Below are 13,018 nucleotides of genomic sequence, written 5' to 3' on the forward strand. Positions count from 1 at the left end.
AATGTGTTTATTGAGGTTTTCAAAAATACAAACAATATACTACAACTACAACAATAGAATAAACAACTTGAAAAAAATTATTATGATTCTTGCTACTAGGTTTGACATTTCAGTTTGTCAAGGTGTCTCCTTATGGATCATCTTGCAATTGTTTGTTTTGTTTATTTGTTATATTCTTTTTGTCTTTTGACAGGTACTTCTACGTGACGGTGGGCGGCATCGACATGGTGTTCCCTGACGTGGTCAGTAAGGGGGTCTCTCTGAAAGAAGGCGGTAGAGTAACATTGACCACAGACCTGCTCAGCACCAGCGACCTCAACAGTCCCGACGAACACCTGGTTTTCACCATCACCAGAGCCCCACAGAGAGGCCATCTGGAGTGTACCGATGGCCCTGGAATGCCCATCTCCTCCTTTACCCAGCTCCAGCTAGCTGGGAGCAAGGTACTTCGATCTTATGTTTTTTTTCCTTTGTGTTATTCTCAATAATTTTTTTAAATACTCATGATTTTATCCTTTGTTTTTCTGTAAACATTTTCAATGGATTATTGTTTTGTCTTTTCCTTGTGTGCAATTTTTATTATAATAAAGGTGTACTACATACACACGGCCGATGATGAGGTGAAGATGGACAGCTTTGAGTTCGAAGTCACCGACGGTTACAACCCTGTGTTCCGCACGTTCCGTGTCTCCATCACCGACGTGGACAACAAGAAACCGGTTCTAACGGTTCACAGCCTGGTGGTTAACGAGGGAGAGAACAAACTCATCACGCCCTTCGAGCTGACCGCAGAGGACCGCGACACGGCTGACCCCCTCCTGAAGTTCACGGTCACGCAGGTCCCTGTCCACGGTCGCCTCCTCTTCAACAACACCCATCCCGTCACCTCCTTCACCAAACAGGACCTGAACGAGAACCTCATCAGCTACAAACATGACGGTACTGAGTCCTCCAAGGATTCCTTCTCCTTTACCGTGAGTGACGGGACGCACACCGACTTCTACGTGTTCCCAGACACCGTGTTCGAGACGCGGCGCCCCCAGATGATGAAGATCACGGTCCTGTCAGTGGATGACGGCGTGCCCCAGATCGTGGTGAATAAAGGGGGGCCCACCCTGAGGGTGTTAGAGACGGGTCACCTGGGGTTCCTCATCACCTCTAAGACTCTTAAGGCAGAGGACAGGGATAGTCTTCAGCTGTCTGTTACCTTTAAGATCACCGTGGGACCAGAGCATGGATACCTCATCAACCTGGGTACAGGCAACGCTACCGTCACCACATTCACTCAAGGTAAGACGACCGTTACTTTAAATAAAAAGTTATACTCTACTATACTTTAGTCTTTTACAAATACAATATAACTTTATTTTCCAATGTTTTTTTTCATTCTTCATAAGCTGTTGAGCAGATCTTATTTAGAGCTGTAGCGCTGTTGCCCTTATAATGGATTAAGAGCTTACTTACCTGTATAATGGTACTATGTAACTACTGTAGTATGGTCATTGGCCGCAACTGCACAGTGGTGTTCAGAAATTAAGCTTAACTTGACAGAGAAATATTTTGTCTTTCTAGAGTCGTCCATGAATGGAGTTCAACAATTTCTTCAAACAGAAAGATAGGGTTTCACAGGGCAGTGGTTTCTCCTACCCCAAACCTCATCTAGTAAACTTCTATAGAGTATTACAGCTCTTCAGTAAATACCAGCAGATTTGACCTTACATGAAGGTAGGGGGCCACAGACATGAAGAATAGAGAGTGAGAACATTAATACCCTGTCTGAGAGTGAGGGAGGCAGAGAGAGAGAGAGAGAGAGAGAAAGAGAGCGAAGAGAGAGGTAGGGAGAGATACAGTAGGGAGAGAGTGGAGGAGAGGGAGAGAGAGAGGTAGGGAGAGAGATAGAGAGAGAGAGAGGGTGTGTGTGTGAGAGAGAGAGAGAGAGAGAGAGAGAGAGAATGTGTTAACTTCACTCACAGTGACAGCATGCCAACATTTGTTTAAGCCGCAGAAATAGCTACCGTTTAGAACAACTACATACATACAGCATTACAAATTAAAAAAAAGGTAGGCTAAGTAAATAGTAAGGAATGTATGAATTAGACCCCAATCGATCTCTATATGGCTGCATCCCAAATGGCACCTTATTCCATATATAGTGCACTTCTATGGGCTCTGGTAAAAAGTAGTGTACTGTACGGTATAGGAAATAGGGTGCCATTTGGATGGGACGTAGACCCATTCTCTCCTTTATTTACTGACCCCCATTCATCCCCATTCTCCTCCCGCTGCTTTCTCCTTCTGCAGACCTGTTCAATATTTCAGGCAGATCCATCGCTGGTAAACAGACAGTAAATAACTCTAGCTTATCCGGCATAGCCGGCGGCAGTGTCCCAAAACTGGCTTTACATTTTTATGAGCCGGCCGCTTTGAAGGGAAATGTTTTGACATCAAATATAGAAGATAGCAGTAATACACCTCACACCCTCCTCCCTGATAGCAGCCTCCCGACCTATAAAGAAGCCACTCCAGAACCAACCCTCCTCCTAGATAGTATCAGTCTTAAGAACCCACTCCAGCATAGCGTTGTTAGCGGATGCGGCAGACAGACGTGATGTGATGTGGTGTAGCTTCTGCAGTCTGCCTCTTCTTTATGGTCCCTGTCTTTCAGCAGACTAATAGATAGACAGACACTAAACAGCCTGAGTTCATTCAGCTCTCCTCTCCTGTGTTCTTCTTCTTTTTTACTGGTGAGGCTTCATCCATATAAGTTGTCCAACAGCGTATAAATCAAATCAAATGTTATTTGTCACATGCGCCGAATGCAACAGCTGTAGACCTTACGGTGAAGTGCTTACTTACAAGCCATTATCCAACAATGCTTTAAGAAGTTTAAAGAAAATAAGTGTTAAGTAAAAAATTGAAAATAATAAAATAATTAAACAACAGCAGTAAAATAACAATACCGAGGCTATATACATGGGGTACCGGTACAGAGTCAATGTGCAGGGGCACCGGTTGTTGAGTTAATTGAGGTAATATGTACATGTAGGTAGAGTTAAAGTGACTATGCATAGATAATAAACAGAGAGTAGCAGCAGAGTAAAAGAGGGGTCTGGATAGTGCTTTGATTAGCTTTTCAGGAGTCTTGTGGCTTGGGGGTAGAAGCTGTTATTAAGAAGCCTTTTGGACTTAGACTTGGCCCTCCGGTACCGCTTGCCGTACAGTAGCAGAGAGAACAGGGTATGACTTGGGTGGCTGGAGTCTTTGATCATTTTTAGGGCCTTCCTCTTGGCAGGAAGCTTGGCCCCAGTGATGTACTGGGCCGTACGCACTACCCTCTGTAGTGCCTTGCGGTCTGAGGCCAAGCAGTTGCCACACCAGGCAAGTAGGTTGTAGTAGTTCAGTGATATGATATGTGGAAGTAGTCTTAAGCCACATCAGAAAAGCTATAATAGAGAACTGTCTAACAACAGTTCATCACAGATATGCATATCAAATGTAATATTGTATTGTATTATGTACCCTGCCTACCATATCAGCGTTATTCATTTTCTCAGTCTTTCTTAGTCTATTAGGCAACATGCAAGGCATGAACTATAAATTCAAGCGGAATATGTTTCTAGACGAGTAGAAGAGTAAATCACATCAATCTGATTTTCTTTTTCAGCTGAAATTGATGACATGAAGATTTGCTACGTGCTAAGAGATGGTCGCAATGCTACGAGCGACATCTTCTTTTTCTCCATTGAGGACAATGGTAAGTCATTCTATAAATATTTTACTGATGGTGCTTGTTTACATCAAGTAATACCACATCTAACCATTTTAATAGTTGAGGGGCTTTTTGTGAGCCAACATTGTGGATGGAGGGTTTCCAGCTGTAGCCTAAACTTTTCAGTGAAGGAGAAAATCTAAGCTGCAGTAGATGAGTGCATTGGCATGAGTGGGGCTCTAGATATAACATAGTGGAACAGAACCAAGCAGCAAGTAATCCCTTTAAACAACAACAGCAGTATATAAAACAACGTTGAAGTCCCCCCCTCTTGAAGTTCTGCTTGAGGGAGGCCAGATAGTGGACTCTGATGGAAATCTGTTTAAAACATGTCGACAAACTTTTCTTTAAGGCAGGAACTGTTCTTTGAGGCAGGAAGGAATCTTCAGTTGTTCCAGCAGCTTGTTGGGGCATGATTTTATCACGTTTAGCATGTAGGCCTAGAGTACTGTGAGGTTTCTCTAAGGGGGATGTGGAAGCAGGCTGGAATTGTATACGTTGGATCATTATGTAGCACAAGTCCAGTTCACAGGACTCCTGTTGAACACCTCTCAGCAATGTAATAAAAGTAACATTCATTGAGCCACTTGAATTAGCAGAAAAATACTCTCACTTTGAGCTCTGTCTGCGATGAGAGGCAGTGTCTGCGATGAGGGGTAGTGTTTGCGTCCCAAATTGCACCTTATTCCCTACATAGTGCACTACTTTTGACCAAAGCCCTATTGGCCCTGGTGAAAAGTAGTACACTATATAGAGAGTAGGGTGCCATTCAGGATGTAGTTGCCGTGTGAGGCGGTGTAAATGGTGGTGGATGCGGCTGGTGCTTCATGATTAGTTTAAGTAGAGTGGCTGACAGTGTGTTCTTTCTTCTGCTCTTCCACGGCCGTGACGGTCTGATGGAATACAAAGAGGTCCTCAGACAAGGGCCTCTTTTCCCACAGGCTCTTCTCTGGGCCTCTAAACACCTCCTGTACACCCCCCCACCCCCCCCCCCCAACCCCACCCACCCTTACCCTCGACCTGGGAGTAATCAGGGGGTTCAGTGAGGTAATACACAGGTTATTACATCAGGGAGTTCAGTGAGGTAATACACAGGTTATTACATCAGGGGATTCAGTGAGGTAATACACAGGTTATTACATCAGGGGATTCAGTGAGGTAATACACAGGTTATTACATCAGGGGATTCAGTGAGGTAATACACAGGTTATTACATCAGGGGATTCAGTGAGATAATACACAGGTTATTACATCAGGGGGTTCAGTGAGATAATACACAGGTTAATACAGCAGGGGGTTCAGTGAGATAATACACAGGTCATTACATCAGGGGGTTCAGTGAGATAATACACAGGTTAATACATCAGGGGGTTCAGTGAGATAATACACAGGTTATTACATCAGGGGGTTCAGTGAGATAATACACAGGTTAATACAGCAGGGGGTTCAGTGAGATAATACACAGGTTATTACATCAGGGGGTTCAGCATCCCAAAATGGCACCATATTCCCTGTAAAGTGCAATCATTTTGAGCTTTTATCATAGAGAAGATTGAATGGGTTTTTATCATGCTGGTGATAGTCAAGCCGATTCAGAGTCCTTCCTGTTGCTGTGGAGTCAAGTTCAGTCAATGCCTGTATTATCCTCTCAGTTGGCTTAATGTCATGGATCTGCCTCTCTCTTTCTCTTCTGTATCAAATCAAATCAAACTTTATTTGTCACATGCGCCGAATACAACAAGTGTAGACTTTACCATGAAATGCTTACTTTCAAGCCCTTAACCAACAGTGTAGTTCAAGAGGAGTTAATTAAGAAAATATTTACCAAGTAGACTAAAATAAAAAGTAATAATAATAAGTAACACAATAAGAATAACGAGGCTATATACAGGGGGCACCGGTACCGAGTCAGTGTGCGGGGGTACAGGTTAGTTGAGGTAATTTGTACATGTAGGTGGGGGTTAAGTGACTACGCATAGATAATAAACAGCGAGTAGCAGCAGTGTACAAAAGGGGGGGGGGGGTTATGTAAATTGTCTGGTGGCAATTTTATGAATTGTTCAGCAGTCTTATGGCTTGGGAGTAGAAGCTGTTGAGGAGCCTTTTGGTCCTAGACTTGGTGCTCTGGTACCGCTTGCCGTGCGGTAGCAGAGAAAACTGTCTATAACTTGGGTGACTGGAGTCTCTGACAACTTTATGGGCTTTCCTCTGACACCGCCTGTTATATAGGTCCTGGATGGGAGGGAGCTTGGCCCCAGTGATGTACTGGCTTGGTCGCACTACCCTCTGTAGCGCCTTACCGAGCAGTTGCCGAGCAGTTGCCATACCAGGCGGTGATGCAACCGGCCAGGATGCTCTCGATGGTGCAGCTGTAGAACCTTTTCAGGATCTGGGGACCCATGCCAAATCTTTTCAGACTCCTGAGTGGGAAAAGGTTTTGTTGTGCCCTCTTCACGACTGTCTTGGTATGTTTGGACCATGATAGTTCGTTGGTGATGTGGACACCAAGGAACTTGAAACTCTTGACCCGCTCCACTACAGCCCCATCGATGTTAATGGGGGCCTGTTCGGCCCGCCTTTTCCTGTAGTCCACGATCAACTCCTTTGTCTTGCTCACATTGAGGGAGAGGTTGTTGTCCTGGCACCACACTGCCAGTTCTCTGACCTCCTCCCTATAGGCCGTTTCATTGTTGTCGGTGATCAGGCCTACCACTGTTGTATCATCAGCAAACTTAATGATGGTGTTGGAGTCGTGTTTGGCCATGCAGTCGTGGGTGAACAGGGAATACAGGAGGGGACTAAGTATACACCCCTGAGGGGCCCCAGTGTTAAGGATCGGCGTGGCAGACGTGTTGTTGCCTACTCTTACCACCTGTGGGCAGCCCGTCAGGAAGTCCAGGATCCATTGCAGAGGGAGGTGTTTAGTCCCAGAGTCCTTAGCTTAGTGATGAGCTTCATGGGCACTATGGTGTTGAACGCTGAGCTGTAGTCAAAGAACAGCATTCTCACATAGGTGTTCCTTTTGTCCAGGTGAGAAAGGGCAGTGTGGAGTGCGATTGAGATTGCGTCATCTGTGGATCTGTTGGGGCGGTATGCGAATTGGAGTGGGTCTAGGGTGTCCGGGAGGATGCTGTTCATGTGAGCCATCCATGATCATCCTTTTAAAGCACTTCATGTGAGATAATACATGTGAGTGCCACGGGGCGGTAATCATTTAGGCAGGTTACCTTCGCTTCCTTGGGCACAGGGACTATGGTGGTCTGCTTGAAACATGTAGGTATTACAGACTCGGTCAGGGAGAAGTTGAAAATGTCAGTGAAGACACTTGACAGTTGGTCCGCGCATGCTTTGAGTACACGTCCTGGTAATCTGTCTGGCCCAGCGGCTTTGTGAATGTTGACCTGTATAAAGGTTTTGTTCACATCGGCTACCTTAGAGCATTATCACACAGTCATCCAGAACAGCTGGTGCTCTCATGCATGCTTCAGTGTTGCTTGCCTCGAAGCAAGCATAAAATGCATTTAGCTCGTCCGATAGGCTCGCGTCACTGGGCAGCTCGCGTCTGGGTTTCCCTTTGTAGTCCGTAATAGTTTTCAAGCTCTGCCACATCCGACGAATGTCAGAGCCGGTGTAGTAGGATTCAATCTTAATCCTGTATTAACGCTTTGCTTATTTGATGGTACATCTGAGGGCATAGCGCGATTTCTTATAAGCGCTCCTTGAAAGCGGCAGCTCTAGCCTTTAGCTCGATGCGGATGTTTCCTGTAATCAATGGCTTCTGGTTGGGATATGTATGTACAGTCACTGTGTGGATGACCTCGTCGATGCACTTATTGATGATGCCAATGACTGAGGTGGTGTACTCCTCAATGCCATTGGATGAATCCCGGAACATATTCCAGTCTGTGCTAGCAAAACAGTCCTGTAGTGTAGCATCCGCATCATCTGACCACTTCCGTATTGAGTGAGTCACTGGTACTTCCTGCTTTAGTTTTTGCTTGTAAGTAGGAATCAGGAGGATAGAATTATGGTCAGATTTGCCAAATGGAGGGCGGGAGAGAGCTTTGTATGCATCCCTGTGTTTGGAGTAAAGGTGGTCTAGGATTTTCTTTCTCTGGTTGCACATGTGACATGATTTACGTTTGCCTGCATTAAAGTCCCCGGGCCACTAGGAGCGCTGCTTCTGGGTGAGCATTTTCTTCTTTGCTTATGGCCTCACAGAGTTGGTTGAGAGTGGTCTTTGTGCCAGCTTCGTTCTGTGGTGGTAAATATATAGATAATATAGATTAGAACTATCTTGGTAGATAGTGTGGTCTACAGCTTATCATAAGGTACTCTACCTCAGGCGAGCAATACCTCAAGACTTCTTTAACCTCTTTAGGGCCAGTGGGACGATTTCGTCCCACCTACGTAACAGCCAGTGGAATCCCGTGGCGCGTTATTCAAATACCTTAGAAATCCTATTACTTCAATTTCTCAAACATATGACTATTTTACACCATTTTAAAGACAAGACTCTCGGTAATCTAACCACACTGTCCGATTTCAAAAAGGCTTTACAACGAAAGCAAAACATTAGATTATGTCAGCAGAGTACCCAGCCAGAAATAATCAGACACCCATTTTTCAAGCTAGCATATAATGTCACAAAAACCCAGAAGACGGCTAAATGCAGCACTAACCTTTGATGATCTTCATCAGATGACAATCCTAGGACATTATGTTATACAATACATGCATGTTTTGTTCAATGAAGTTCATATTTATATCAAAAACCAGCTTTTTACATTAGCATGTGACGTTCAGAACTAGCATACCCCCCGCAAACTTCCGGTGAATTTACTAAATTACTCACGATAAACGTTCACAAAAAACATAACAATTATTTTAAGAATTATAGATACAGAACTCCTCTATGCACTCGCTATGTCCGATTTTAAAATAGCTTTTCGGTGAAAGCACATTTTGCAATATTCTAAGTAGATAGCCCGGCATCACAGGGCTAGCTATTTAGACACCCACCAAGTTTAGCCCTCACCAAAGTCAGATTTACTATAAGAAAAATGTTATTACCTTTGCTGTTCTTCGTCAGAATGCACTCCCAGGACTTCTACTTCAATAACAAATGTTGGTTTGGTTCAAAATAATCCATAGTTATATCCAAATAGCGGCGTTTTGTTCGTGCGTTCAAGACACTATCCGAAAGGGTAAAGAAGGGTGACGCGCCCGACGCGTTTCGTGACAAAAAAAATCTAAATATTCAATTACCGTACTTCGAAGCATGTCAACCTCTGTTTAAAATCAATTTTTATGCCATTTTTCTCATAAAAAAGCGATAATATTCCAACCGGGAATCTGTGTTTTAGTACAAAGAGAGAGAAAATAAAAACATGGGGTCGCCTCGTGCACGCGCCTCAGTCTCATTGTCCTCTGATAGACCACTTACCAAAAGCGCTAATGTTTTTCAGCCAGGGGCTGCCTCGACATCATTCAGCTTTTCCCGGGTTCTGAGAGCCTATGGGAGCCGTAGGAAGTGTCACGTTACAGCAAAGATCCTAAGTTTTCAATAAAAAGAGTCAAGAAGCCCAAGGAATGGTCAGAGAGGGCACTTCCTGTACAGAATCTTCTCAGGTTTTTGCCTGCCATATGAGTTCTGTTATACTCACAGACACCATTCAAACAGTTTTAGAAACTTTAGGGTTTCTATCCAAAGCCAATAATTATATGCATATTCTAGTTTCTGGGCAGTAGTAATAACCAGATTAAATCGGGTACGTTTTTTATCCGGCCGTGTAAATACTGCCTCCTAGCCCTAACAGGTTAATATTAGACATCACAGAACGCACCAGCTGTTATTGACAAATAGACATACAACCCCACCCCTCGTCTTACCAGAGGTAACATCTCTGTTCTGCCGGTGCATGGAAAATCCCGCTAGCTCTATATTGTCCGTATCGTCTTTCAGACACGTCTCGGTGAAACATAAGATGTTACAGTTTTTGATGTCCTGTTGGTAGGATAATCTTAATCATAGGTCATCAATTTTATTTTCCAATGATTGCACGTTAGCAAGAGGAATGGATGGCAATGGGAGTTTACTCGCTCGCCTACGGATTCTCAGAAGGCTGCCCGATCTGCGGCCCCTTTTCCTCCGTCTTTTCTTTGCGCAAAAGGCGTGGATCTGGGCCTTCTCTCCCTCCCATTTCCTCCCTCCCTCCCTCCCTCCCTCCCTCCCTCCCTCCCTCCCTCCCTCCCTCCCTCCCTCCCTCCCTCCCTCCCTCCCTCCCTCCCTCCCTCCCTCCCTCTCTATCTCTCTCTCTTTCTCTATCTCTCACTCTCTATCTCGTCTTATAAACCATGAAGGATTTTCTCTATTCCCCTCTAAACACTGCAAGAGTTTCTCTGTCGGCTCTCTGTCTTTCAGACTCATTCATTAGCAGAGCTTGTTTCATCAGTCACTTGGCAGCCAGACAGGCACTCAACAAGGAGTAGGTGAATGTCAAATGCAGTCAATAATTGTTCACTTGCTGCTTATCTTTCATGAGTGGTTTTAGTAATGATCTGAGCAGTGCTGGAGGCTGCCTCCCCTGTGTGTGTGTTTGTGTTTGTTTGTGTGTGTGTTTGTGTGTTACTGCTTTCACAGCCAACATAAACCTCTACAGAAAGCATGCAGCAGCCGCAGCCCACTCACACACAGAACTCATTACAAGGCATTAGTCCTCTCATTTGCTTGACGTCGATTCCTTTCTCCCCTCTGTGGTAGAATGTTTGCGAAATTCCGAGCTTTCCATAATGCTGTATTACAAGACTGATGTTAGTTCTTGTTTGCATGAAACCACAGGGCTATTCATTGTGGCAAAGTTGAAGTCTTCAGTTCCATAAATTAATGCATTCAATTGATAAATGATGCCACTTTACGCTGGGAATTGACTACATATTTTACCTGTCAGAGATGAGCTGACTATTGATGAGTTGTGTGATATAGACTGTACTGGGAGTTCTTGTCAGATGCATGCCAAGGTATGCTGGAACTATGAAGTTAATTCTATCCAGTGGGGAGAGTGTGCGTGTGTGCGTGCATGTATGTGCGTGTACTAGCCTATTTGTGTGTACAGTATATGTGTGTGTCTGTGTTTATCCATGTAAAGTTGTACTTGTAAAGCTGCTCATAACCTTTGTACCGGTTAGAATTGGGTCACTGCCAGATGCCGTCCCTGTTGAGTGATTGATGTCATCCCGAAAGGGGATGAACACTGCCCAACTTGCAGGGGAGATTTTGGGGGATTGGTTATTTAGATAACCTAAATATGTGTGGTTGTTTTACCTAACTTAGTTGAATGCACTGACTGTTAGTCACTGCTAAATGCCCGTTGCTGTGCTTGACGCATAACTGGAACATAATGAAAAGAATAGGAGCTTAACCATTCATTTAATAAAGGAAGCACAGAGCGTCTTTAGTCTTGTTTTTGCAGTGGCTGAATCCTGAGCTAAAAGAGGTGACAGAGGTCACAGTCACGGAGGCGTCAGGCTTGTCAAGGTTTTGAATGAATAATCACTGAGGGTTCAAGTTACACACATTTGTTTGTGGCTTCAAACTTCTCAGCTGTTTTCCTCTCCTGTCAAGGCCACGCATGCGCATGCACACACACACACACGCACGCACGCACGCACTCACACACACACACACACACACACACACACACACACACACACACACACACACACACACACACACACACACACACACACACACACACACACACACACACACACACACACACACACACACACACACTCAGAGATGATGCCCAGCAATAGGAAACTGCTTTAATTCCTTACAAAGTGTCAGAACTGTTTTTAGACCAGGACATGATGGGGGTAGAGAGGGGAATGAGCACCTGTCATGTTTAAGCCGGTTAATTGTTGTGTTTTGGAGTTCCTTCACCTCTTCGTCTGTCAGGGCATTCAGGTGGGCTTACCTGAGCACACAGACACACAGGCCCTGGCAGCATCTCTCATTCCCAGACAGGAGAGGGTTTGTGGAACTGAGCTGAACTGAACTGGCTCCCTGTTTGTCCCTGTCTGTCCCAGACACATACCCTGCCCTGACTTTTGTTTTTCTTTCTTTATTCTTTCTTTCTTTCTCTCTCTTTTCCCCTCTCTTCAGAGCATACTTTCTCTCCCTCTCTTCAGAGCATACACTCTCTCCTTCTCCCTCCCTCTTAGCCTGCTGCTCCAGGGCTCAGCTGACAGGTCTTTGAGACTTTTCACTGACTTCATAACCAGTACCTGCCTTAAAAGTCACAGTCAACTGTATGCACATCATCTCCCAGTTGCAGCTAAGAGTCTTCAAGGTGAGCAATGAGAATACAGCTAAGAGTCTTCAAGGTGAGCTATGAGAATACAGCTAAGAGTCTTCAAGGTGAGCTATGAGAATACAGCTAAGAGTCTTCAAGGTTGAGCTATGAGAATACAGCTAAGAGTCTTCAAGGTTGAGCTATGAGAATACAGCTAAGAGTCTTCAAGGTGAGCTATGAGAATACAGCTAAGAGTCTTCAAGGTTGAGCTATGAGAATACAGCTAAGAGTCTTCAAGGTTGAGCTATGAGAATACAAGTGTTACAGTTGAATCTTTAACTAAGGATTTTGAATTGTCTAATAAAGTAGGGCTGCTGGGTAAAGCAGAAAGTGCATTCCAAACTAGACCATTGATATGTACATACAGCACCAGATAAAAAGAGGAATCTGTCTCTCTCCTATCCAGTTACCACAGTATGACAGTCCCAGCAGGCCAGTTTTAGGTGTTCCTAAGTTCTGCCTTGTGAAACTGGATAAGTTCAGATCACCACCGTAAACACCTTGATGTTCCTCCCCAGGTTCTCAGAACCGTTCAGGAGCTGATGTCTGTTGCAAGGTCTGCCAATACCTTGTTTATGTCCCGAATGGCACCCTATTCCCTACATAGTGCACTACCTTTGACCAGGGTGCCATTTGGGTGCCATTTTGGAGGCTGTCATTGGTACTGTCTGAACACTAGTAATTGCTGAAGACATATATGGACCGTCTCTGCCGTTCTCTGTCTGTCTCTGGCTGTGTAATCTCAGGGTATTTTGGCTGTGTCTGGTTGCGTGCCATGCTGCAGGTTACAGGGAACAAGCACTCACACTCCAGCAGGAGGTCAGGAAGTGTGTGTGGGATGGGGGAATAATAGGAATGTGTGTGTGTTTGTGTGTTGTGTGTGTGTGTGTGT

General features: G+C 44.7%; 1 protein-coding gene across 1 annotated transcript in view; it reads left to right on the forward strand.

The window, feature by feature from the left end:
* The window catches only part of LOC106581006 (FRAS1-related extracellular matrix protein 2), a 108,558-nt gene that overhangs the window by 4,275 nt on the left and 91,265 nt on the right, over positions 1–13,018 (forward strand). The window contains exons 2-4 of the mRNA XM_082966615.1: positions 194–443; positions 591–1,290; positions 3,665–3,754. Of these exons, the coding sequence (XP_082822741.1) occupies positions 194–443; positions 591–1,290; positions 3,665–3,754 (1,040 nt within the window). The remainder of the gene's footprint in view (positions 1–193; positions 444–590; positions 1,291–3,664; positions 3,755–13,018) is intronic.

Source organism: Salmo salar, chromosome 20 (genome assembly GCF_965601325.2).
Source record: "Salmo salar chromosome 20, fSalSal1, whole genome shotgun sequence".
NCBI lineage: Eukaryota > Metazoa > Chordata > Actinopteri > Salmoniformes > Salmonidae > Salmo > Salmo salar.